Raw genomic sequence first — 24,658 nt, 5'->3', positions numbered from 1 at the left:
TCTCAGCGATGGTTCCATGGACATAATTCGCTTGTGAGTGTGGTGCTTGATCAGTCCTAGGGGTTTGGGCCTAAATGAGTGGGATTAAAGTCTGTTATTATTACATATAATTATACTATACTATACTATAATGGGCATGCACATGTCATAATTTGTGGCTTTTGCAAACGTGATTGGCCAAACCTCGTATTGGGTGCGTGGTCACATGGCCATCAACTTAATTTATTTATTATTTATTTTTCTAAATCGGAGAACGAAATTTAACCATCAACTTCATACTTATGCATCAATTCATATACACTAATGTTAAATTGCTAATAAATGTAATCTTGTAAATAAAATATTCGAGTGGGTGGAGCAAATGAACTTTTTATCAATTATCAAAACGTTCGATTTTTTCTATCACAGAATGAATGGATTGTTTTAGTTCGAAAATTCATCGCAATGGACGATAATGAGTTTTCACTTCATAAAAATAAATGGATGAGTCCTATATCTTAAGAAAGAAATTGATTTCATTAGTTTCGATGGGAAGGCTCGTGTCTGTCATAGATTTCAGTACCCTGACACTATTCATTCATTGATTGACTCACGCAATGGACAAGGGTTTTGTATTGATGGATGTGTCGATTTAAGTATCTTTTGACTGACTTCTGCAAAAATCGTCATCATTATTGTGTTTTGGTTTGCACGCAAATGGGCAAAGTTACTCTTTCACATGGCAGTCGGAGAAAGATTTTAAGTTCGCATCCCTTTTCTGTTTTCATAATATATATATAAGCAAATCTGTGGAATTAACAGAGCTATAGCTCCTTCTTTGACTGGTTCCATCTGTTAAGATTTTGTTTTACTCAACTGGGTGTGAGAGAAGGTTGAAGGGAAGGGCGTTCATGGACTACAAGAGGATACACAAGGTTAAGGTACCTACTCTGTTCTCTGGAGCCTTTTGTTTGAGGTTGCTTTGTATATGTCACGAGTTTTTTCCTGTTCTGTTTGCTAAATTGCTCGTTCCTCTTGCTATTTGAGGATTGTTATTTGGTGGGCTGGGCGAGATTTTGGTCTCTGAGTTTGGGAAGCATTGATTAAGTATATTGATTGTTTTGATGCAGGCGGGTATTTCTCCAAGTAAGTTGAGGATGAAGCTTCTGGGATCTCCACATCACAAGAACCAAAATGAATCAAACAATAACTCTTCGAGAACATCTTCTCCTTCCAGGTTTCAGGATTCAGAATTTGGAAATAACGGCTTGTTGGCCGCTGAAAATGGAGATTTTGGAGAGGAAGGTTTGACAACTCTTCCACGTTCTGTGTATTTGCGTTTTAACGCTCTATAAACTGTTCGTTTCTCTTTGTAGCTTTTGTATGCTGTGTAGTGTGACATTATCAAGTTTGAGCCTAGTTCTTTATTGTATCATAATTATGTGTCCTTGGGTTCTGAAATGATTACAATAAGATCTAATTTTTATTTAGATGAATGAAATTAAACCTTGGTTCATATTTTAAGCCTTTTCTCCTTTTCCTGCAGTTTCAAGTTCAGAAGTTCCACCAATAAAATCTGATGATCAAGTCTGTCATACCAGCCAAAATTCCCGAAACTTCTTGCAGTCTGAAGAGCTCACACTCGGTGAAAATGAGAACGTTAGGATGCAGCTATTTTCAGAGATTAATGGCAGGAATTCTAGTTCGATATACCCAGTTACTACATACGAAGATGAAACTATTGATTCCGGCACTACGCCGAGGTTTGAGTTCGATAAAGAGAAGAAACCACTTCAACGTTCTTTGTCAAGGTCCTTATCAAAGCCAATGTCCTCAAAATGGAATGATGCAGAAAAGTGGATTGTGAATAGGCACTTTATTCAATCTGGGATTTCGAAGAATATAAATCTGAATGATGTGGTGAACGAGGAACAGGGTATAGTCCCCACAGAATGTCCTAGTTTTGAGAATAAGCCATCAGGGAGACGGACTTTTACCTCCGGAGGAGATTTGTTCGTTGATTCATGTGTAGAAAGTAAAGATTTGACAGATGAAACAAGAAGCAATCAACGGCCTTCAGGTGTTTCTTCTATAAGATCAGTTTCAATGAGAGACATGGGAACCGAAATGACGCCAATTCCTAGTCAAGAACCTTCAAAAAGTAATACTCCAATAGGAGCAGCGACCCCTCTTCGTAGCCCAATTTCATCTATAACCTCTACTCCTCGAAGAGACGATCCGGCACCCTCACCGACAGAACGATCTATCAGCAATGCGACTCGGGATGTCACTAGAAACGGGAAAATGGATTTGGCTGAGCAAGAGCAGAAGCTCAAGACAAGGAGGGAGATTGTGGCGCTCGGTGCGCAGCTTGGTAAGATGAATATTGCTGCCTGGGCTAGTAAGGTTGAGAAAGAAATTAGTGGTTGTGGGAATGAGAATGTTGATTTGTTCGAGCTCGAGCGAATTGCTTATGCCACGAGGGCAGCTGCATGGGAAGAAGCTGAAAAATCCAAGCATGCTGCAAGGTTCATCCTAAATGCTAATGTTACCTCCGTAAAATTTCGTTAAGCAACTATTTGTGAAATAACTAAAACTTTTGATTCAACAACCATCAGGTTTCAGCGAGAAGAAACGAGAATCCAAGCATGGGAAAATCAGCAGAAAGCGAAGCTCGAAGCAGAAATGGAAAAAATAGAGGTAGAAATCTCTCATCTCGTATCTATGACTCCAATATGATAACTACATCATTGTATTCACGCAAGTTCATATCTGAAATACGATTGGCATGACGTTGGGAAAAAACTCCCTAACCGATTCAATCACAGATTCTCGGAGATGCCAAAATTTATACCCATATTTGGTTTTTCTGGACTTTCCTGGCCTCATTTTTGCATTCTTTTCGTGCACAACTGATCTCGAATTCTTGAATTCCTACTAGACCTACACTAAGTGGTAGCAATGTTCGTCCGACATTCGTTCACATTGATGCTATGCATATGAAGGAAATGTTTTTTTTTTTGTTTTCAGGCTCAAATTGTGCAAATGAGAGCACAAGCACAATCAAGAATGGTGAAGAAAATAACACGGGCAACTCAAAAATCAGAGGAAAAGAGGGCAGCAGCTGAAGAAAGAAGAAATCGTGGGGCTGTTAAAACTAAATATCAGGCCGCTCATATTCGTCGAACGGGTCAAATTCCATCAGCCCCGGCTATCTGCTGTGGTTGGTGGTAATTTAAAGGCAGATTCATGAAGCCAAGGTAAGAGGTTGAATCCATCTAACCATCAACCATGATATGCAATCCACAGCTCGGAATAGAGTCTCTTTTGCTAGCTTCCCTGTTTCGGAGGATTGTTATTTGTGTTTGTTGATCTGCACACTTATCATCCTGAAGGAATGAAAAGCTTCCTGCTAGATGTGTTACTCTTTTTAGCAAATAATTAAAGGTTGATTGCTGTGATGAATTCATATCGTCAACTATGTAGATTCAATGATAATTACGATGAATGTCATTTCAAATTCATCGTTTAAATCATCTTGGTACATTCCGAAAGCGCAGAAGTTGATATGCAAACATAATAACATAGCATTGAACGTGTAGAAAAAAATAGTTCAAAGATTATAAATAAGTTTGTCAAAAAAAAAATTTGAAGCAATGACTTTTTTATTTTTAAAAATTATATTTTAAAAATCTGAATCTAGTACACATGTGTGAATATTATATATTTAATTTTTTTATATAAAAAAATCATATGCCAAAATAACTGATCAATCTAAACTTACCGGAACATTCAGCAAGTTACTTGAAATATGTTAAAATTGGACAGGGAGGTTAAAAGTTATTAATTTAATACATATAATTATACCTGTTTCTTAATTAGACATTTAATCCAACGATGGTAAATACCAAGACATAAATAAATATTCAAAATTTCTTTGAATAATTGTTCTATTAAATATTATTATAATTAGATAATTAGTACATCAAATAAACAAAGAGTAAGTTGTAAGGAACTTCTCTCAGTATAAATTAAATAAGTTTTTGGTACAAAAATAGTTTTTAGTATAGATTTAAAGGATTTTTTCAATGGTTTTTACAAAATTTATAATTTTTTTTTTAAAATTTAGTTTCGACAACTATTCTATAAAATTTTTAATTTTAGATTTGTTTTGTTTGCAGTAACATTAAAATTTTCAAAATACTTGTCCGAACATAACACACATTTTTGATGAATTTGCCTGATTAATTCTTGGCTGATTAAAGTCAACCCCCTCTGAAATCTCTCATGATATATGGCCTAATTCTAACCTTTGGCCCACACATGTAAGAAGGAAATTGAAGCCGAATTTCGAGTAGTAAACTTTTTAGAGTAGGTCTCTTGTGAGACGGTCTTACGGATATTTATCTGTGAACGGTCAACCCTATTGATATTTACAATAAAAAGTAATATTCTTAGCATAAAAATTAATATTTTTTCATGAATGACCCAAATAAGATATCCTGTCTCACCAAATACGACCCGTGAGACCGTCTCACACAAGTTTTTGCTAACCTTTTAAACAAAATTCTCAATGATATTCTGAATTATATCTCCTAAAGACTATGGAACAAAATTCTCAATGATATTCTGAATTATATCTCCTAAAGCCTAGGTTCCATAATGAAGCATCATTGTGATTAATGATGTTGAAATATTAATTTTTAATTTCATTTAATATTTAAATTGAAAATTGCGTATAAAATGAAATCATAATGAATGTTTATTTATAAACAAATATTTGAATCTGATAAAATATAGTCATTGGATTTTCAGACATTTTCAAAATTTTTAAATAAAATATATTTTTTTGGTTAAATATGTCTGAAGTTTTAATGATCACATATAAGTTTACTATCTATTATGCGATTTTATGCAATTGCATAAATGACATAATCAATTTACTAGAAATAACGTTAATCTTGGAATTGTTTTATTACAATCGTTATACATCGATTGTGCACTGACTAAACCCTCGAGATCTCAATGCTCGTGTATGCAAGCTGTTTCATTTTAAATTTTAAGAATGTGCATGGGAAATGTTGAAGTATTGAATTGAGCTAATAAAGAAAATGTGGAGACGGTGGGGCTGAAGGTCTCACACGTGATTCGGTTCAAAGAGATCCCAAAAACGGTTAATGAGATCCTACCTATGTGAGCACTAACCTCACTTCATTTCAACGGGTAAGATCTTGCCACACATACAATTTCAGAAAAAAAAAGTGGGTCATATATATGCATGGACAAATCTTGGCCATCCATCCTATCATGGGGACAATGTTCACATGGATAGGATGAAACAAACCCCCGATAACAAGAAATAGTATTTAATTTAAAATAAAAATAATAACTGCCAAACAGTTTAATGTTTACTTATCTAACAGACTGGAATGACAATTGGACCGTGAATATCTTAATCTAAGGTCCCGTTTCTCATGACTTGGACAGATCCTGATGTTGGTGTCGGCATTACCGACACGTGTCCTTTTTTGAAAGCTGGAGCTGGACATTTTCTTGTTTTTATTTTTTTTATTTGTCTGATAGAATCTTTATATTACAAATATATACGCAGAGTTAATTCATCGTCATCTTCATCAAAATTTGATTTGAACATCGAAATAGATACTTCTGTGAACCATCCGACGGCCTACTAACGATCTTTGTTATTTTAAAGTGTGTAAATATTATAAAAGCAAGGGATAATCTTTTCCTGGACAATCCTAATCTTACATGGTGAAAATTGTCCACTTCAAAACCAATTTACTCGATCACATCAATTATAGTACTACATTGAGGGCGTCATTAGAATCTTTAATCTGGTATTATATATGTCCTATATTATTATATTTGGAAAATCTAAAGACATGTCGACCACTTTGGTTTTGTATGATTCGAAAATTCGATTTTGAAAATTATGATTTCACTTCCACTTTAGGTTTTAGATTTCTCCTATTAACGGGGTTGGTGCGCACGACACAACTACTCGAGGTCGACGACTAAAACGAAGAAAAGAAATGGAATCCATCTGAAGACGAAAGCGAAGGAATAAATTATGGGATTAGTATTTTAAATTACTTGTTTTGTGGGTATATTTATTTTGGATAAAAGTTAAATAAACCCAATGAATAAAATTTATATGAAATTAATTTTGGTGATTTTATTAAATGAGTAAATCAAATAATACGTGTAGAACCAGAAAAAAAAATATTTGGTTTCGTTGGTTTTATATACTTTGAGTAGGTCTCTTGTGAGACTATCTCACGAATCTTTATCTGTGAGACATGTCAACCCTACCGATATTCACTATAAAAAGTAATATTTTTTCATGAATGAACCAAATTAGAGATCCGTATCACAAAATACGATCTGTGAGACCGTCTCACACAAGTTTTTACTGTATACTTTTATGCAAAATTGGTCAAATAGTTCAAGTCTTTTAATTTTTTTGATTCGTTTAGAAATAAAATTGGTCGCTCGATATATTCAATATATTATATTATTTAAAAAAAACTCTCTAATAATGATTTTTTTCAAATCGAGAAATAAGGATTCCGTCATGTTATAATTAGAAAAATCATTCATCTCTATTTCTACAAAATATTCATACAAATAGATCGCGAAAATATTTTCAAAGTGTAAGCATAAAATCATCCCAAAATCTGGATTTATTTTCACAAATTTTTATAAGAATTTTCATAATAATTTATGTAAAAATAAAAGTTGACATCACTTTTAATAATAATCTAACTGTAAAAGATGATATCACTTTAAATGTATATTTAATTGTTTTTTCTGTCTTTTTCACTTGGCAAAACTTCAATAAATGCGGATTAAATGAAATTGATAAAAACCAATTCATTATAATTTCAAGTCAAAGCAATTAAAAATCACTTAAAATCAACCAATTGATATCTCTCAAGAACCTGACGTTTTATTCATGTACGTTTAAGTATCTAAACCAAATAAATTCTCCAAATAAGTAATTATTTTTAAAACATTTGTTTATATTTACGTTAATAAATAATAATAACAGCGTTTCTAAGCATATTTAATTTGATATGCATGGTTACTTTGAGAATTAAAATGTAAACAATTCAATGATCAAAATTGTCTAAGTCGTTATATATACCAAATAGCTTAATACAACCGACTGGAGCTTGAAGTTTATGAGTACGACAAGGAATAAAACAAATGGAGTTTGAAGTTTTACAAGACATTAATAAATGATATATAAAGACAGTTCAACATATAACGACGAATCTGAGCTCTGATACAAATAAAAAAAACCTAGTTAAAAAAGAATGTTCAACTCCCGGTGAGTTGATCAAACTTACACAAAGAATCAAGAAAAGTGAAATAATCACATAGAATTGTAATATAAAACAACAAAAATAATAAACGTATATGCATGTAAGTGGTACTTGATATGGATTATCCCCTGAAAATTTCAAAACTATCACTTAAAGATTTGATTATTATTCTTTAACACGAACCCTTTGAAAATGTTAATGACTACCATATGAGAATTGATATTCACATTTTTTTTGTTGTTGTGTGAATAAAATATATAGATATATACATATTTTACAAATAAAGTAGAACATAGATAACATCAATATTGTATTTATCTTGTAATAATTCGCGAATTTTTATAAAAAAAATTAAATAAATAAAAAGAAAAACTTTATTTAAGTACACGTGTCACTTTTTGGAGTTAAAAGCAAGAATCCCAATCCTCTTTGCTGCAGTGTCACTCTGTCATGCATTATTACAAATCCGAACAAGAACACGGCGCAAAAACTCCTTCAACACACTTCCTCGAATCCTACAACCCCACAAGATTTGTGTATAAATCCAAACATCTGTAACTCCACAACCCAAATGATCTTCGAACTCTGAAATTAAATCGAAATCCTTAACTGCCTACTCTCTCTTTTGTACCATTCGTCTCTTCTTAACGGTTACTTGGCCTTGTTTTAAACGCCTTTTGCTTCTCAACGAGTCTCACTGTTTATTAGGCTACTATCCAGATATTGAACAGAGGAAGAGAGAGAGAAAAAAAGGAGGGGAGAGGATTTCAAGACTGAGGATCGGAGATGGATTTCAGTTCGTTCTTGACGTCTCTGGGGACGTCTTTTGTGTTATTCTTGATGTTGATGTGTTTTTTCACTTGGCTGTCTCGCCGACCCGGAAACAATGTGATATACTACCCGAATAGGATACTCAAGGGCTTGGATCCGTACGAGAGCATTCGGGTCACGCGCAACCCGTTTGATTGGATCAAGGAGGCCTTCTCCTCCACTGAATCTGATGTCATCAGAATGTCGGGGGTTGATTCTGCTGTTTACTTTGTTTTCCTGACCACTGGTATTTATTTTTAATGTTTATACACAAGTGATATGTGCGTATTTTTAGTTCTATCTTCTGGTTTATTGAAAAGTGATTATTCTTTAACAAAATTCACGGCCTTTTTGGTTTTCAATTCGTGTACAGTCGAGAGCTTTGAAGAAAAAATAATTTTGATATCCTATTTTTCTTGAAAAATTCGTAGTTGGTTTTGTGCATGGTTGTGTTTTGCCACGTATATGTAATGCCAAATTTGTTCGGTCACCTCCAAGGATTGTTGAACCCAGCCTGGAAATCAGAATTATGAAAACCTTGGTTGTTCCCTCTAGAAATCTCAGAATCACGTGTCGTGTTCGATGGAGCTTAACCATGGTTAAAGATGTATTTTTTTTGGGTTCTGTCTCAAGTTACTGCTATTTTACCATACTAAGGGAGAAAGATGGATATTTGACTAAAAATTCTGTGTTATTTGTGTGAGAGATTATGTATTAATTTGGTGGTTTTTTAATGAAGAAAGTAACATGTAAAATCATTGTGAAAATGATATTATCCGCAAAGCTGCGTATTGGTTGCTTTGTGCTACACGACAATGCAAAACTCGCTTTTTGTTTATTTTTCTTGGAACTTAACAATCGTGTTGTTTCACGCAGTGTTAGGAATTTTCGTTTTGGGCGGAGTCGTTCTTCTGCCTGTACTGTTACCAGTTGCGGCAACTGCTCACGGCTCTCTTAAGGCCAACGATACGATCAGTAAAGGATCTTTCGATGACCTTGACAAGTTAGCTATGGGGCATATTCCAGTTAAAGTTCCATCTTCTCACTTTTTCTTTCTTCCACGATGCATATATTAGGACGTCATCAATAATCTGTGCGGGAGAATACAATCTGTTCATTATATTGGCTCACTTTGGTTCATTTTCCTGTGGATTACAGGAAAAGGCTTCGCGGTTGTGGGCGTGCTTGGCCGCTACCTATTGGATTTCGTTTGTTGCATACTGCCTCCTGTGGAAGGCGTATAGACACGTTTCCGATATGAAAGCGACGGCTCTTATGTCGGCTGAGGTGAAGAATGAACAGTTTGCTATACTTGTCCGAGACATACCTCCCCCACCGGAGGGTCAAACAAGGAAGGAACAAGTCGACTCATATTTTAAGACCATCTATCCAGAGACCTTTTATAGATCAATGGTGGTCACAGACAACAAGAAGGTACTTAGAATTTGTTGCGACAATTTCTAGTGTTCTCATCTGTTAGTTATGCACCTCTGGTACTCCTGTGGCAGTGTGTGTATGTGAAATGTTTGATAACTCTAGTTGGGAATCACTTTCTCTAAAAAGTTATCGGCGACGTGCCCGTGTGATTAAGCAAAATATGCAAATAATTAATTGTCGAGACTAACAAACAAGTGTGAATTGGCAAGATATTGGGCAACAAAGTCCCAGAAAAAAGTCCCACTTCATCAAATATAAGGGTGATTGATAGCGCACCAGGTGTTATGAACATCCTTCTGAAAATGCTAGACTCAAAATCAACAGTTTTTATTTTATCAATAATTTTTCGTTGAAGCTGGGAAGCGTTTGCATCTTGAAATGTTTCGGTTTTACCAGGTGAATAAAATTTATGAAGAGTTGGAAGGATATAGAAAGAAGCTCGCACGAGCAGAAGTCATATATGCAGAGTCGAAGCAAACTGGTAATCCAGAAGGAACTAGACCAACTGTTAAAACTGGCTTCCTTGGTCTTTTTGGTAAAAAGGTTGACGCACTAGAATACTACGACGAAAAGATTCAGGATTTGATCCCGAAATTAGAAGCAGAGCAAAAGGTCACGCTGAAAGACAAACAGCAACGTTCAGCTCTCATATTCTTTAACAACCGTAAAGCTGCAGCGGCTGCCTCACAAAGTCTACACGCCACTATGGTCGACGCTTGGACGGTACTCGACGCGCCTGAGCCTCGGCAGCTAATATGGACTAATCTTCCTAAGAATTTTTATAACAGGCAGCTTCGACAATACCTCATCTACTTCCTCGTGTTTTTGACCATATTTTTTTACATGATCCCGATTGGGTTCGTTTCTGCATTAACTACTCTTGCTAACTTGAGGAAGGTTCTCCCGTTTCTAAAAGTAATAGTTGATCAGCCTGCATTAAAGACAGTACTTGAGGCGTACTTACCTCAGCTCGCACTGATAATATTTCTGGCTTTGCTACAGAAATTTCTATTGTTTCTATCTAAGGCCGAGGGCATCCCTTCCGAGAGTCACGCCCAAAGGGCTGCTTCAGGAAAGTTTTTCTACTTTTCGGTTCTAAATGTATTCATTGGTGTTACTATCAGTTCAACTCTTTTCACCGAACTTAAGGCTATTGAGAAGAAGCCAAATTCTATCATTGATACACTAGCAAACAACCTCCCGGGCAGTGCTACGTTCTTCTTGACTTTTGTGGCCTTGAAGTAAGATTTTATCGCTGTTCACGCCTTTTATGTTCAGAGAGTGCCACTTTTTATTGTGTGTGCGCCTTTTCATCCAGGTTCTTTGTTGGATATGGGCTCGAGTTATCACGAATTGTTCCCTTGATAATCTTCCACCTAAAGCGAAAGTATCTCTGTAAAACTGAAGCAGAGGTGAGAGAAGCTTGGGCTCCCGGAGATCTTGGATACACCACTAGAGTTCCCGGTGATCTGCTGATTGCCACTATCGTGCTCTGCTATTCCGTCATAGCACCTATTATAATTCCATTTGGTGTGGCGTACTTTGGCTTAGCATGGCTCGTTTTTCGAAATCAGGTGACATTCTCTTATTCAATACAATGTATTTGAATCATCTATTGAATTCTTGATCTGTTAAGTGACATGTCTACCACAAAAAGCATATGGTTGAATATATACACGTGATCACTTCAACTCCTGACGTATTTAAAACTCGCACTTTGTAAAAAGCATATGGTTTCTATACAAGTTATCTCTCGATTACTCGACATGTTAAGAAGCAATCGCACTCCAAGTTGCATCCTCTCGATCTGTGTCACCCCCATTTTTAATAATCCCGTCTTATATGATATAGATTAAACCATGTTCTTCTCACGTCTCGTATTGTCAACAGGTACTCAAAGTTTATGTCCCTTCGTACGAGAGCTACGGAAGAATGTGGCCACGCATTCACAATCGAATCGTAGCAGCCTTGTTTTTGTACCAAGTCACAATGTTTGGTTATTTTGGAACAAAGAGATTCTACTATGCACCCCTCATTATCCCTCTCCTGATTATATCTCTCATCTTTGGCTTCGTCTGTGGGAAAAAACACTACCGATTTTTCCAGTCTCCGGCACTGGAAGTCGTCTCCCATGAGGTGAAAGAAACTTTAAACATGGAACTTGTTTTCAGGTCATTCATTCCAGCAAGTTTGAGCTCTGATAAAGCTGATGAAGATCAGTTTGAAGATGCTCTATCTCAAGTCTCGAGATCGGGTTCTACTCTGTGATTCACATTTTGTGAAGTTTTATTTTGTGTGATGCTTTTTTTTAATATATATGTGCGATTTTATTGTAATCGTTAGAAAATTAGTACGTAGTTTCCACTTGGGATGTAGTAACTCTTGCGTTATTCTAAGGAATGTATGATTTTTGTTGGCTTCAGCTGCTGTTCCACGAGGGAATCACGTCTATCATTTTTTTGAAAACACATCGATTTGTTTATTACTTTGGCTACATTTGGTTGGAAGATAAAATTATGAAATTATTGAAGAGATAAATGATAAAAATAATGATTGAAGTAGAAATATAATATACAATGATAAAATAATATTATGTTTGATATGATTGTTGAGAACGTGATAATTAAGAATCTTTTGATGAACTGACAAAATTGTCTTCTACTTTTGCGACGGTCGGTCGACGGTGGGCCAGCCGGAGGCGCTAACGGTGGTCGGAAGGAGGAGGGGTGGTCGGCAGCGGAGGCGGCGGTGGGTGGTCGTCGGTCGGCGATGTGATTGCAGGCGGCGGGGTGGTCGGCAGCGGAGGCGGCGGCGGCCGATGGTGGTGGTGATGGTCGGCCGGTGGTCGGTGGAGAGAAGTGGTGGTGAGTTTGGATTTAGAAGAAGGGTAAAATTGAAAAAATAGGATGCATTAAGAGTGAGATAAATAATTCTAGGGGGTGAGGATTGATTATTTTATCAAAGTTAATATAACCTAATCATTCATAGGAGAGATTGACTTGATTAAATAAAAATCCTATCGAAAGTGAGTTAAAAAATCATAAACCCATTTATCTTTCCAACCAAACATCGCCTGAATCGAAGCTAAGGATCTAGACCAGAAATTCGTAATCCAATTTGTTTGGATATTCTAGGATTGGGCTTGGAACTCGGGTATCGAATAGGAGGATTTGTTGGATCGTACCTACATGGACAGTGTCTCAACCAATTGGGAAATTGACACGTGTTAATTTCATACCTGACGTGACTTCAAAAATAAAATCGTAAAATGAATTGGATAGAGGGATAAAAATTTCAAGTGAATAGAAATGGGGGCAAAACTGCTAAAATCGAAAAGAGTTTCCGAGGGAAAACGCACGAAATATTTACCAGCGGGAGCAAAAATTTCAAAATAAGTATATACCGAAGAGGCGCCTCGACATCTATCTACACCATTCCCCGTTCAAAATTTCGGTCTCGTCTCGAGCACACAACAGCAGAAATTCTTCAATGGCAGACGCATCACATCTAGAAAGGATGGGGAGGGAGCTCAACTGCCCTATCTGGTAAACATTTTGTCTGTTTTTTGATATCTGTTTGGGAAACATAAACCGGGGATCTTTTATTTGAGTAATGAATTTTTCGGCGCTAAAGTATGCTTCATGTTTTCTACAGCTTGAGTCTCCTGAGTTCTGCGGTTTCGCTTAGCTGTAATCATGTATTTTGCAAGTGAGATCTCTTGTACTTGAGATTTCTATTTTGGTCTGGACTTGTTTCTATACTAATTTGATGGGTTCTGTTGATTGTGTGACGCAGTTCATGTATCGAGAAATCCATGAAATCTGCATCAAATTGTCCTGTGTGTAAGGTTCCATATAGGCGTAGAGGTATTTAAGTTTTTTTTTCTTTCTGAATCTGTGTTTTTGTTTGCGACGGAATTGTTACTAAATCCTATGAATTTCTCAAGAAGCTGGAAATATGGAGGAAAAAGTTTTAAAAGAGTCGAGAAACCGTTTATATCCACCGTTAACTAAATAATAACAATCTCTAGCCAATTCATAAATCATGAACTGTCCATGCCTCAACTTTTGTGCATGGATTAGATATTCCAAGGTATGAAAGTGCATTGCCAGTGCTGTCCAACGCAGAACTTGGAGAATTATTTTCTGAATAATAGAAGCGATGAGTCAGCCTAAACTGCAATGGCCTTGCGGACTTTCACTATTGAAATATTAAAGCAAGCTTGCCACATTCTTCCTGAATTTTTGCCATTCCTTTGGTTAGCATGCTCTCACATTTATTTTGGGGATTTTAATAGCTCGACTAATTTGTTGCCATTTCTTGCGGCAGAAATTCGACCTGCTCCTCACATGGATAACTTGGTCAGTGTCTATAGGAGTATGGAAGTTGCCTTGGGGGTCAACATTTTCGTCACTCAAACTGCTGCTTCAACAAAAATATCAGGTAATAATTTGTTGGTGCTGCCTATCGATGATTTTCTCATTGCGAAGAATTAGTTCTTAGTAAAAATAAATATCTAGCATTAAATTTTAGTGCCATGCTGAATAAGATCATAGATTCTCTTGCTGAAACAAGTGTAACGTGCAGTTATATATATCGCTAGACTGCTTAATAATATTGATCTTCCTCAACTACAGACTGTTGCTGCTAGTATATGTTAGCGGCCTCAATTTATACCTCAAGCGATTCTGCCAACACAACTTCGAAAGAAGAAAGAACAAAACAACAAAAAAGCTTGTTTATTCTCTCAATAAGAAAATTTTGTTAACTGTAATGGTCTTCTGTCTTTCTCCATTGTGAACCACCTCTTATATATTTTCAAATGATTCAGATCACAAGCTCTATCCTTTCTAACTAACAGTAGTGTGTATCGCAACTGGCATAACTCTTATTGGTTTTAGTCCATCATCGTTGTTACAGCCATTAGCAGAAATAACTACCCTGCTATCTTTGCATATAAAGCCAACTTGAAACTTGAAAGACACTCTGTTAATATGATAATTGCTTTAGTTTTGTAAATTGAAGAATATGTGAAATGCATGTTTGGGCATTTTTCTCTTAGCAGCGAGAAAATATCAAAATTTGCACTATGACAACGAACATTTTTTTGCCTGATGATAAAATTATTTGATGAATTCCTGCTACTCTGGTTGATTCTCATGCAATCATGTCTTACCGACATCTACTACCTATTCCAATGCAACACACATGAAGTTTATCAAAAGACTAGCTTTAGCAAATTTTGCTCTTTTAATGAAAGTGCTCATGCAGTCGAAGACAACCAAACTGGTGCTGACATCTGTGTGATCCAAGATAAAGGCAAATCGGAAGATTTAGATTGCAAAAACCTGGACTTAAGGCCAAGAAAAGGATCAAAAAGGCCAGCAACAAGTAATCAAAGAGATTTTGGCGCAGCTTTTGGAAAACCTTCCTTTCCTACCAAGAAAAGGATCCAGGTTCCACTTTGTTCTAATACAGAGACGCAAAGGCAGCCTGGAATTCTGGAAGAAGGAATTGGTGAAATTTACAAAAAGAATCACGAAGGATACTCTCTAACAGAGAAAAATGTGCCGGTTGTCTGCGAAAAAGGTCAACCTGTATTTGCTCCATTCTTCTGGCTAAGAGAGGAAGAAGATATTGAGATATCAACCCAGCAGTGTAGCCAGGATCAACTTTTTGGCACACCGGCAGATGCTCCTTGCTTCAGTGACATCAAGGACTCAGATGACGAGGTAACTTGCTAAAGAAGTCCACAAGCTAGTTTTGGTTTTATGAAAGTGATGGCATCGGCCGATTTCATTTGCGTCATCTCTTTGGCGAAAAACATTTTTGTTGCTCTGAAACTATGTGATATTCCTCTGCAATTGTACAGAGAGGCAACTGTAGTAGAGCAGATTTAGTTGACAGTGAGATGTTTGATTGGACACAGAGGCCTTGCTCTCCTGAACTTTGCTCGACCCCTGCTATATTGCAGGTACTTCATATTTGATGTTTTTACATGAAGATTTTAGTTATTCACTCCACACTCATTATTTTTTGTTTACTTTTAACTGAACATTTTACATAGATTGAAGATAATATGGAGCACACTAGATGCCAAGAAGAGGCCGGGGCTTCCTATATTGATGTGACGGCTTCAGTTTCTAAGATAAGTGCGAAGAGAAAAAAAGTTTTTGACAATACAAAGAAAAGTGGAAAATTCGTTCAAAATAAAAGTGGAACCACTAATAAGACAGTGCATATGTTAACTGAGACCAGAAGAAGCAAGAGAAATAAGAAAACTATACATGAAGCAGATGCAACTTATTTTGAGTCAAAGAAAGTGAACGATGAAAGCATGCTGAAATCTGGCGAAGTAGGCTATTCCTTGGATACTAGGGGAATATCAGGTAAAAATAAAAAATTTGTCTGCTCCGATGTCATTGTACTAGAGGTGGCGGATGGAGTCCCCACTCTCCTAAATGAGACAGAACCGCTGCTAAAGAGAAATAAAACTGGATTTGTTGATTCTTTAGTTTCAAGACATCACCAACAAAACAGTAAGTTAAAAAACGTCGAAGGTAACAAAATTAGAAAGACATCTGGTGAGCTGAAGAAATTAAGTGGTCGAGTTAGGATTCAAAAGGTGGAAACTAGCAACAGTTTAAAAGAGGAAGCTGCAGGCCAGGGAATGCCAAACAAGACTTGTGACGAAAGTTGTAAAAAAACGTTGAAATCTTCGAAGAAGGTGAAATTTTTGGAAGGCGTACCCAATGACAATCGTAGCATCACCCCTAAAAGTCTTCATGAAGAATCTACAATGAGAAGTCAATATTTCCAAGAAAATCATAGTAATGCCTATCAACATGGAATGGAAATCGTTCCAGAAATCTCTAAAACACTGGCCACTTCAAATAGGATACCATTGAAAAAATGCAAGATGCTCTCTGATAAAATCCATTGTTGTTTCTGTCAATCATCTGAAGATTCTGAGGTACATATTTTTTTTGGTCTAAAATAACTAAACTGTGATATTTCCTCCCTCGGTTTCTGAAAAATTATAATTTGTTATCTAACTAAAGTCAATTTCTTGAATGGAAAATAAAATTTTAGGCTTCAGGGGCCATGGTTAAATACTACAATGGGAAAGTAGTTACAGACAGTCAGACTGCACGTTCAAAAATCATACATGTGCACAAAAACTGCACAGAATGGTATGGTTCTTTCGGTAACCATTTGTGTTCTTTCCTTTGAAAACTTTTATATATGGTTTGTTTTGCAGCTCGCTAAAATAAGTTTGTCATATAGCAGAACTCCCTGAAGTTTTAATCTCCTGCTTTAATTTTGTCTTGAGCTACTTCGTTTTGATGAGGCATGGACTTGAAAAACAATGTTAAATTAACGTGATTTTGAATTTTATTGAACTTCGTGAAATCTTCATCTGTTGAATCTAAATTGCATCAGTTCTAATGATCCATCAATTAAGGTTAAGGTCATTTGGGCTGATGTTCTTTTTTGTTTTATGCCAAAATTTTGTGCTATTTTCGGCAAGCAATTGATATTTATTAATCAAATGTGTTTATCCAGGGCACCTAATGTGTACTTTGAAGGAGATGATGTCATCAACCTAGACGCTGAATTGTCTAGAAGTAATAGAATTCGATGCTGTTGCTGTGGAAATAAAGGTGCTTCCCTAGGATGCTATGAGAAGACTTGCCGGAAAAGCTTTCATGTTCCTTGTGCGAGACTGACTCCAGAGTGTAGATGGGATTATGTGAGTGTAGCTTAGTTAAAACTCATTCTCAAAGCAATGCAAACATTTACAGGCTTCTATTGTCTTCTGCTTATCATAGGAAAACTTTGTCATGTTATGCCCTCTTCATGCGTCACGGCAACTGCCAAATGAGGAACCTGAATCTCAAACTAAGCAGAGAAGAAAAGTATATTACAAAAGGTCTGTAATTGTTTTCAGACCTTCGTTCTGGTCACATTTCAAATTTTTACTCTCCTTTTTAAGACCTCTGTATATTTGAACCCTTTTTTTAATACTGTTTCACAGTCTCTCTGATGTCCATCAACCAAACATTACTTCTAAATGTGAAAATAACACGATTATACCGTGGAAGCTTGAGAAAAGGCTCAAAAACCTGGTTCTCTGCTGTTCAGGAATGACCAACGTAGAGAAGGTAAACAAACTCATAGCTTACATGCATAAGCCATAAACTCAAAATATCCTTGTTCATTCGGTGTAATTCATTACATTCTGAATTTAGGGAATAGTTTCTGAATTTCAAAAGCTGTCTGGAGTGATGGTCCTAAAGAACTGGGACCTAAGTGTCACCCATGTCATTGCTTCTACAGATGAGAATGGGGTGTGCAGAAGAACCCTCAAACTTTTGATGAGTGTGCTCGAGGGAAAATGGATTTTGAGCATAGAGTGTAAGTAATAATTACCATTCATATCCCTTTTTTAAAGGTCATTCAGAAACTAAGCTGGAACTCTACCAACATCTTTACATTTTGTTGATCCCTGAATGTTAATAAGTTCTGCTCTAGCTCAAGTATTTAAATGGTCTTTGTAGACATTAGTGCTAAATCAACTATCGTTGATGCAGTTGGTAATCTATCTCCTTCTTTTTCTTAATGCCGTGATTTTCTCTCTCTCGAACAGGGATTAAAGCTTGCTTGAACGCCAAAGAATTTGTCCATGAGCAGCAGTACGAGATTACATGTGACATTCATGGAATCAGGGACGGCCCCAGACTTGGAAGATTAAGACTTCTGAACAAGGTTATTTTCTTCACCATGAAAGTAGTGAACTTTCTTATATAATTTTTGGGTAATATAATGCAAGAAAGGATTACACTTCCCTATAAAATTGCTACAAACAACACTGTATTTTGTAGCATTTTACATGCACAACTCATGTTTGTTTGTTATCGCATATATTTCTTCACACTAACGAGTATGATCCTACATTTTACTTCCATTATTTGGTCCATTGCACTAAAGGAAAGTTCAATGACAAGTTTTTTATGCCTTGCAGCAACCAAAGCTATTTAATGGATGCCAATTTTATTTCATGGGTGATTTCGCGCCTTCGTACAAAGGATATCTTCACGACCTTGTTATCTCAGCTGGAGGGAAAGTACTCAATAGAAAGCCTGTCGGGGGGCACCATTCAATCCCACATTGGGAATGCTCTGGAAAAACATACATCGTATTCAACCAAGAACTTCATGAGAACTGCAAATCATCTGAACAAAACTTGATCCTGAAGCGTAGATTTAGCGACGTAGAAGCTTTCGCCACTTCAACTGGAGCTACGGCCGCAAGCAATTCATGGATCCTGAACTCCATTGCCGGCCATAAGTTGCAAAATCTTGAATAATTATCAGCTTGGATTCATCACCTTGCTTCATTTATTTCAGAAAACACCATAACCTTGAATTGTATTTTTCTTTGGCTTGAATCGACATAAACGATCAAATACTGCTTTAGATAAGTTAACCACCATACATCTTTCTTGATCATCCATTAAAAGTTATGTCTATTTCCTCTTTACATGTTGCAACTGATGTCAAGATCGAAGAGTTAGATGTTGCAACTAATCGTCAGGCATAAAAATTTTGGAATAGTGGGTAAAATTATTAATACTTAGTGAAAATTTTCATGTATCAGAAATTCGGTAGCATTTCCTTGGCTTTTCATTAAGTTTTGATATTTACTAAGATTTTTTTTAGTGAATAAGTTTTTGAAAATATATATTTGTTGTTTTTAGTTCTCAGAAAAAAATTTCATAGATATGAAGTGTCATAAAATGTTCAAATATTGACACATTATCTAGTTTAATTTTTATAATTGAACTTGAAATTTTATACAAAAGCTCATAAAAAGTAGCTTATAAAATTATTTTTCCTCTAATTGATTAATCTTACTCAAAACTCGAAACAAAAATATTTATTGTAATTTTTTAGAAATTATAATAGTGGTGTTATTTGCTTTTCAAGGGCAGTTTTCTTTATTGTTCATTGGAGAAAAACCTGGAGGCTGAGTCCTTTCTATTTTGGTTCCATGTGTTTAGCTAGGCACAAAAACGAATGCATACGGTAGTGACGACGTCTTTTTTTTATAAAGAGTTGGAAATATGGACTCTTATATTTTTTAAATCATTTTTTTACTGAAAATTTGAGTACCCAACTTAAGCAATAAATTATACTGTTTTTTTTTTAAAAAAAATTTATGTGTATAATTGTTGTTAGATTAATTTTATAATCCTAAATTTGTCGAATTCCCAAATTAGTGCATTTCACCTCATTAATAATTAAATAATCAGATATTTATGAAAAAGATTTATATAGTACTGCAATTCGTACCATGCACATGGTATTGTCAATGTTAAGTGAAGTCTTTTCAACTCTTAATTATTCAATAATTGATGCCAATACTTTCACTGTTTTTTAATTTTTATTTAATTTTTAAAATTGTGAATACATAGTCCATGTTTACTGGATTCTACTTGCACTATTTATTTAGTTAGTCGTCATAGTATCATTTAAAAATTCAAAAATATGAATAAATTCAACTATAATATTATTAAAATAGATTTCTATCATAATTAATATTTTTGCAATATTATAAGAGTATTTTTAGTTTATCAAATCATGGTTCCATGTATTATAATATAATAAGATTTTTTTAATCAGATAACGAAAAACATAAACAATATAAATTTTTTTAAAAAATCGTTCAAAAAAATAATATATATATATATAATATATAATATATATATATATATATATATATATATATATATATATATATATATAATAGTTTGAAAATAATGAATAGCTTATAGGTTCTAACAATTCAGAAACCTTATTTGTTCATCTACACAAAAATTTTTAGACATCTCACGAGTCAATTTTATAATAATCATATTTTTTTTAGAATCATTAAAAAAAATTATCTTTTAAACAAAAATATTACTTTTTCTGTTGCCTAGAGATTTGCAATTTAAAAAAAAAAAAAAAACTTGTCCAAGCATGGAAACGTGGGTCCCACATTGTATATAGTTGGGCCCAATGGGCCGGTAACTATCGGAATGAAGTGGGCTTAGGTAACTAGATGCGAAAGCGAAGTTGTCATAGAGTGGGCTGATAGGTTGGAATGTGGGCACATGGACATTCCATGTGTAGTCAAACATCAAAGGCCGACACCAAAAATCATTTGATTTCAATGATTAAATGCGTCACGTGGCCATATGTTTCAAGCGAAAATATTAATCTAACTATATAAAATATACTTCCCTTTTTTTTTAATTACACAACACAAATGTTTGACAAAATTAAAGAATATTTCATATGTTACATTCCATCACTCATTTTGATACATAGATGCCAATTTTTTTTCCTCGAGTCCAAGAAATACTCGAATTTTTTCCTCGGTTGTGGCTGCTTGTAGTATTCCGATTCTAAATAGGGATGGCAATGGGGCAGGACAGCGTTTGTCATCCCTATCCCCGTCCTCGAATTCCATCCTCACACTCATACCCGTCATGATCCCCGTTTTTTCGGGTTCGGAGAATTTCTAAACGCGAAACTTCGGGGATCAACTTCCCATCCTCGTTTCAAAAAAATTAATATGGCAAGACGATGATGTATTCAGAGATTTTTTCAAATTAAAATTTATGATTAACTATTATTATTAGTGATAATATTAATATTAATATCAATATTATTAATAATAATATTATTAATTTTATAAAAAATAATAATATTATTATATTATTGATATTAATAATTCTATTATTTTATTATTGATATTATTTTCGGGGCGGGTTGGGGGATGAAGATAGTATTCCAATACCCGTCCCAACTACATCGGGATATAAAAAAATCCTCGAACCCGAACTCAAACCCGAAAAATCCAGGATCTCCATCCCCGTTTCGGGTTTTCCCCGTGGGACTCTAAACTCGTAGGGAAAAGTTATCATTCCTAATTATAAAACCCCTATTTTTTTCGCCAAACTAGGGCATCCGATATTATATGGATGTAGACAAATAAAAATAATAGATATTAAAATAAATTTAAATTTATAATTTCAAATGACTTAATCCAAATTTTTCATGAAAACAATAAATACGTAATGTCGATAGCGCGAGGAATCATTGGAATAAACATTGTGGACGTTAATGCATGGTCTTGTTTAATTTGTTCTCCCCAACGTTGAAAAGCTCCCCATGTTAGAGATTGCCCGTATGTGTGTTGTTACCATCCGAGCAAAGACTTCTCATCCACCGAAGTACTCTTGCCAACAACCTCAAATCAATATTCTTTTCTTTTTGTATTTTTGGGGGAAAAATATATTTTTATATGGAAATCGGAACCCTAAAAGTGGGTACTAGGCAGCTTTATACAAGAATGACGTAATCAACATTAATTTGAACAAAAGGCTACTTGATTTTGGCAAGATTTATGTACTTCTTAGACAAGAGGAATCTCCATTTTGTAATCGTTTTATGATAAAATGATGTTAACTTTAATGATTAATCGATAATAAAGACGACTCGGTAACTTGTCTTCTGTTATTGTCTTAAATTAGTTATTGAAATTTCTCATTTTCTTTGTTCTAATTGTTTCATCACCTTGGAGGTTTGCCCAGCTGGTCCTCATCACGTGTATTATGATGATCTCTCATGCTCTCAAGAAAAGCTAGCTTTGTAACCTTTTTTTTAGGGACGGGATAATTGAGGATCAACTTCTACGTGCTGGGGTTCAGGGGGCACTGAAAGCCATAATTCAAGCAGTAAAAATTACTTTAGATATAGAAAATGTCCTTATAATGAGTTTTCTACTCTTTCGACTAAGAAGAGTCCGGTGGTCAGAAGAATTAGAAGATCATTAGTTTTCCTCGGAATACACATATTAGTATAATCGGGAAATGTCCATAACTGATGTGACTATCGAAGGTAGTCCTACTGAGGTGAGGTAATAAATTCTATGTGAATTGTAATGCCCTAGATTGTATGTGGATAAAATGAAAAGATGAAGTGTTGCTTGAAGAAAGGGACCGCACCCGCGCCTAGAGAAGCACCGCACCCGCGGTGCATGGACAGAAAGTTAACCATTTTTACAGTAGGGTCACCGCACCCGCGGTCCAAGAAGGAGTGCACCCGCGGTTGATGGACAGAGAGTTGGAAAGTATTTACAGAAATGACACCGGACCCGCGGCTCAAACGTCACCGCACCCGCGTTGATGACACCGCACCCGCGGTCTTATATGTAGCGCACCGGCGGTCGACGTTTATGCAAAGTTGGATGGACCGCTGAAGTCTGAGCGCACCCGCGGTCATGCGTGTTACTTGAAAAATATGACACTTGCCCCTCAACATGCAAGATATATATATTATGTGTCTTCATTTCCTCTCCTGGACAGCTGAGAATCGAGAGGGAGAAGGGATCAAGGAAAAGGAAAGTTCTTTCACTTTTGAAGCTAGGTTGTACAAGAATTTTACATCCAAACGTTAATCCGATTTTGGTTCTGAACTCCTCTCATCAAAGGCTTTAAGGGGATGTAAGTTTCATTCATTTCCTGCATGATTTGAAATATTGATGTTGGGGAAATTGTGAATTACACTAGATTATGTGTTCTTGTGAATTTAGTGACTATATATTCGTAAACGGATCGATTATCGGATATCATATGCAATTTTTATGATTTTCCAGCATATTTAGAGTTAAATATGCAGATTTTGAGTACTATCATGTGCTTATAATGATGATTATGAGTTGAGACTTATGAATTGGTGATATATGTTGAGAGGTGGATTGACCGGTATCGAGAGATTACGTCGTTATGCCGTCAAATTGTACCGAGATCAAGTATTGAATTGGATATGTGTTGATTGAGATTAGATATTGATAGAATATGTATCAACATTTCCATTTCAGATTTGATAGTGACAGATTCGTCATCGAGACTTCGACATCGACTGACATTGTGCGACGAAAGGTATAATTCATGTTTTGTTTGGGGAAGACACAACTCAAATGAGATTTAATTTGAGTTTCCCAACCAAATCACATACTAGAATTATTGTTTATCTTTTGATATGATTGTGATTTGTTTATAGATTTATATTCAAATCTCTTGATATGATGATGCCTTGTTTATAGATTTATATTCAAGCCTTTGAGATAGGAGAGTCATTGACAGACTTGCCAAACTAGATGTTCGGTGGTATCGACGCTTCGGATCAGATTCACTCCGATTGTAGGCATTCGATACAGACTTGACCGAAGTCTAGGAATAAGACGTACAGTTACCCCGATTGGGAGGGTATGTGACAGACAGTGACGTCTTATTCACATCGGGATCCCTAGAGTAGAGTCGATTCGAGTCAAGACATGATTTGATTTGAGTTGCATGTTTAGATAGATCGGTTTCATAGACTATGGAGCCATTGTTATTGCTTTCATGCATGATTTATGATTTCGTACAGCATGTATACATGTTTTATACTGGGATTTGTTTTCACCGGAGTTTCCGGCTGTTGTTATGTCTGTATGTATGCATAACAACAGGTGGGGCAGGATCAGGGTCACGACAGAGATGAGAGATCGAGATAGCGTGGTGACTTCGGGCGCAGCAGATTACTAGTGGTTTCTTTTACTAGACATGTACTATATTTTGATTATGGTTGGGATTGAACACTAGTTTGTATGAATGTATTAGAACAAGACATGTAATTATGTTTATTGAAATAAAATAAAGAACTATCTTGTGCTTGAGTTATAAACATTTGATTTAATGTTAAAAGCAAAATTTTGACCCGTATTTTTGAACGAGAATCCGATTAATTCCGAAAAGAATTGAGTTAGAGCCCGGGTCCCCACATGAATTCAACCTGAGAGACTTCCTTCACCCAATCTGGTTCGATGATCTACTTCCATTTATCTACGACAAATCTTATCAGTAATTTAAACCCTGAGATCTCAACAACCATCTTTGCTATGCATCTATTATCCTCTCGATTTTTTGCTACTAGGTCAGGGGCCAATCAGGCTTATCGTTTCTTCGAGGGTCGAAATCCTAAGGTGTC

General features: G+C 35.6%; 3 protein-coding genes across 5 annotated transcripts; all 3 read left to right on the top strand.

Annotated features, from left to right (window-relative positions):
- The first annotated feature begins 427 nt into the window (after window positions 1-427).
- LOC142540548 (uncharacterized) lies at window positions 428-3,448 on the top strand. Of its 2 annotated transcripts, none has more exons than XM_075646791.1 (5): window positions 428-920; window positions 1,110-1,284; window positions 1,538-2,507; window positions 2,598-2,679; window positions 3,010-3,448. In XM_075646791.1, exons 1-5 carry the CDS (start codon window positions 891-893, stop codon window positions 3,211-3,213), a joined length of 1,461 nt encoding a protein of 486 aa, XP_075502906.1. In that variant the 5' UTR covers window positions 428-890; the 3' UTR covers window positions 3,214-3,448. The 2 variants fall into 2 exon arrangements, with proteins under 2 accessions (XP_075502906.1, XP_075502905.1); XM_075646790.1 differs by having other exon boundaries at window positions 431-920; window positions 1,526-2,507.
- Window positions 3,449-7,797: 4,349 nt separating this feature from the next.
- LOC142540547 (CSC1-like protein ERD4) lies at window positions 7,798-11,997 on the top strand. The gene is made up of 6 exons (XM_075646789.1): window positions 7,798-8,385; window positions 9,015-9,163; window positions 9,297-9,572; window positions 9,972-10,816; window positions 10,894-11,149; window positions 11,466-11,997. Exons 1-6 carry the CDS (start codon window positions 8,115-8,117, stop codon window positions 11,841-11,843), a joined length of 2,175 nt encoding a protein of 724 aa, XP_075502904.1. The 5' UTR covers window positions 7,798-8,114; the 3' UTR covers window positions 11,844-11,997.
- A 930-nt stretch (window positions 11,998-12,927) lies between these two features.
- LOC142540545 (protein BREAST CANCER SUSCEPTIBILITY 1 homolog) lies at window positions 12,928-19,178 on the top strand. 2 transcript variants are annotated; one of them, XM_075646788.1, is made up of 14 exons: window positions 12,928-13,120; window positions 13,230-13,283; window positions 13,371-13,441; window positions 13,905-14,018; window positions 14,889-15,307; window positions 15,448-15,549; window positions 15,643-16,548; window positions 16,668-16,768; window positions 17,142-17,328; window positions 17,408-17,508; window positions 17,614-17,740; window positions 17,828-17,993; window positions 18,226-18,344; window positions 18,601-19,178. In XM_075646788.1, exons 1-14 carry the CDS (start codon window positions 13,065-13,067, stop codon window positions 18,943-18,945), a joined length of 2,868 nt encoding a protein of 955 aa, XP_075502903.1. In that variant the 5' UTR covers window positions 12,928-13,064; the 3' UTR covers window positions 18,946-19,178. The 2 variants fall into 2 exon arrangements, with proteins under 2 accessions (XP_075502903.1, XP_075502902.1); XM_075646787.1 differs by having other exon boundaries at window positions 12,930-13,120; window positions 14,847-15,307; window positions 18,601-19,177.
- Window positions 19,179-24,658: the final 5,480 nt, after the last annotated feature.

Source organism: Primulina tabacum, chromosome 3 (genome assembly GCF_025594145.1).
Source record: "Primulina tabacum isolate GXHZ01 chromosome 3, ASM2559414v2, whole genome shotgun sequence".
In the NCBI taxonomy this organism is placed as follows: Eukaryota; Viridiplantae; Streptophyta; class Magnoliopsida; order Lamiales; family Gesneriaceae; genus Primulina; species Primulina tabacum.
This window is presented reverse-complemented; position numbering and strand designations above follow the sequence as displayed.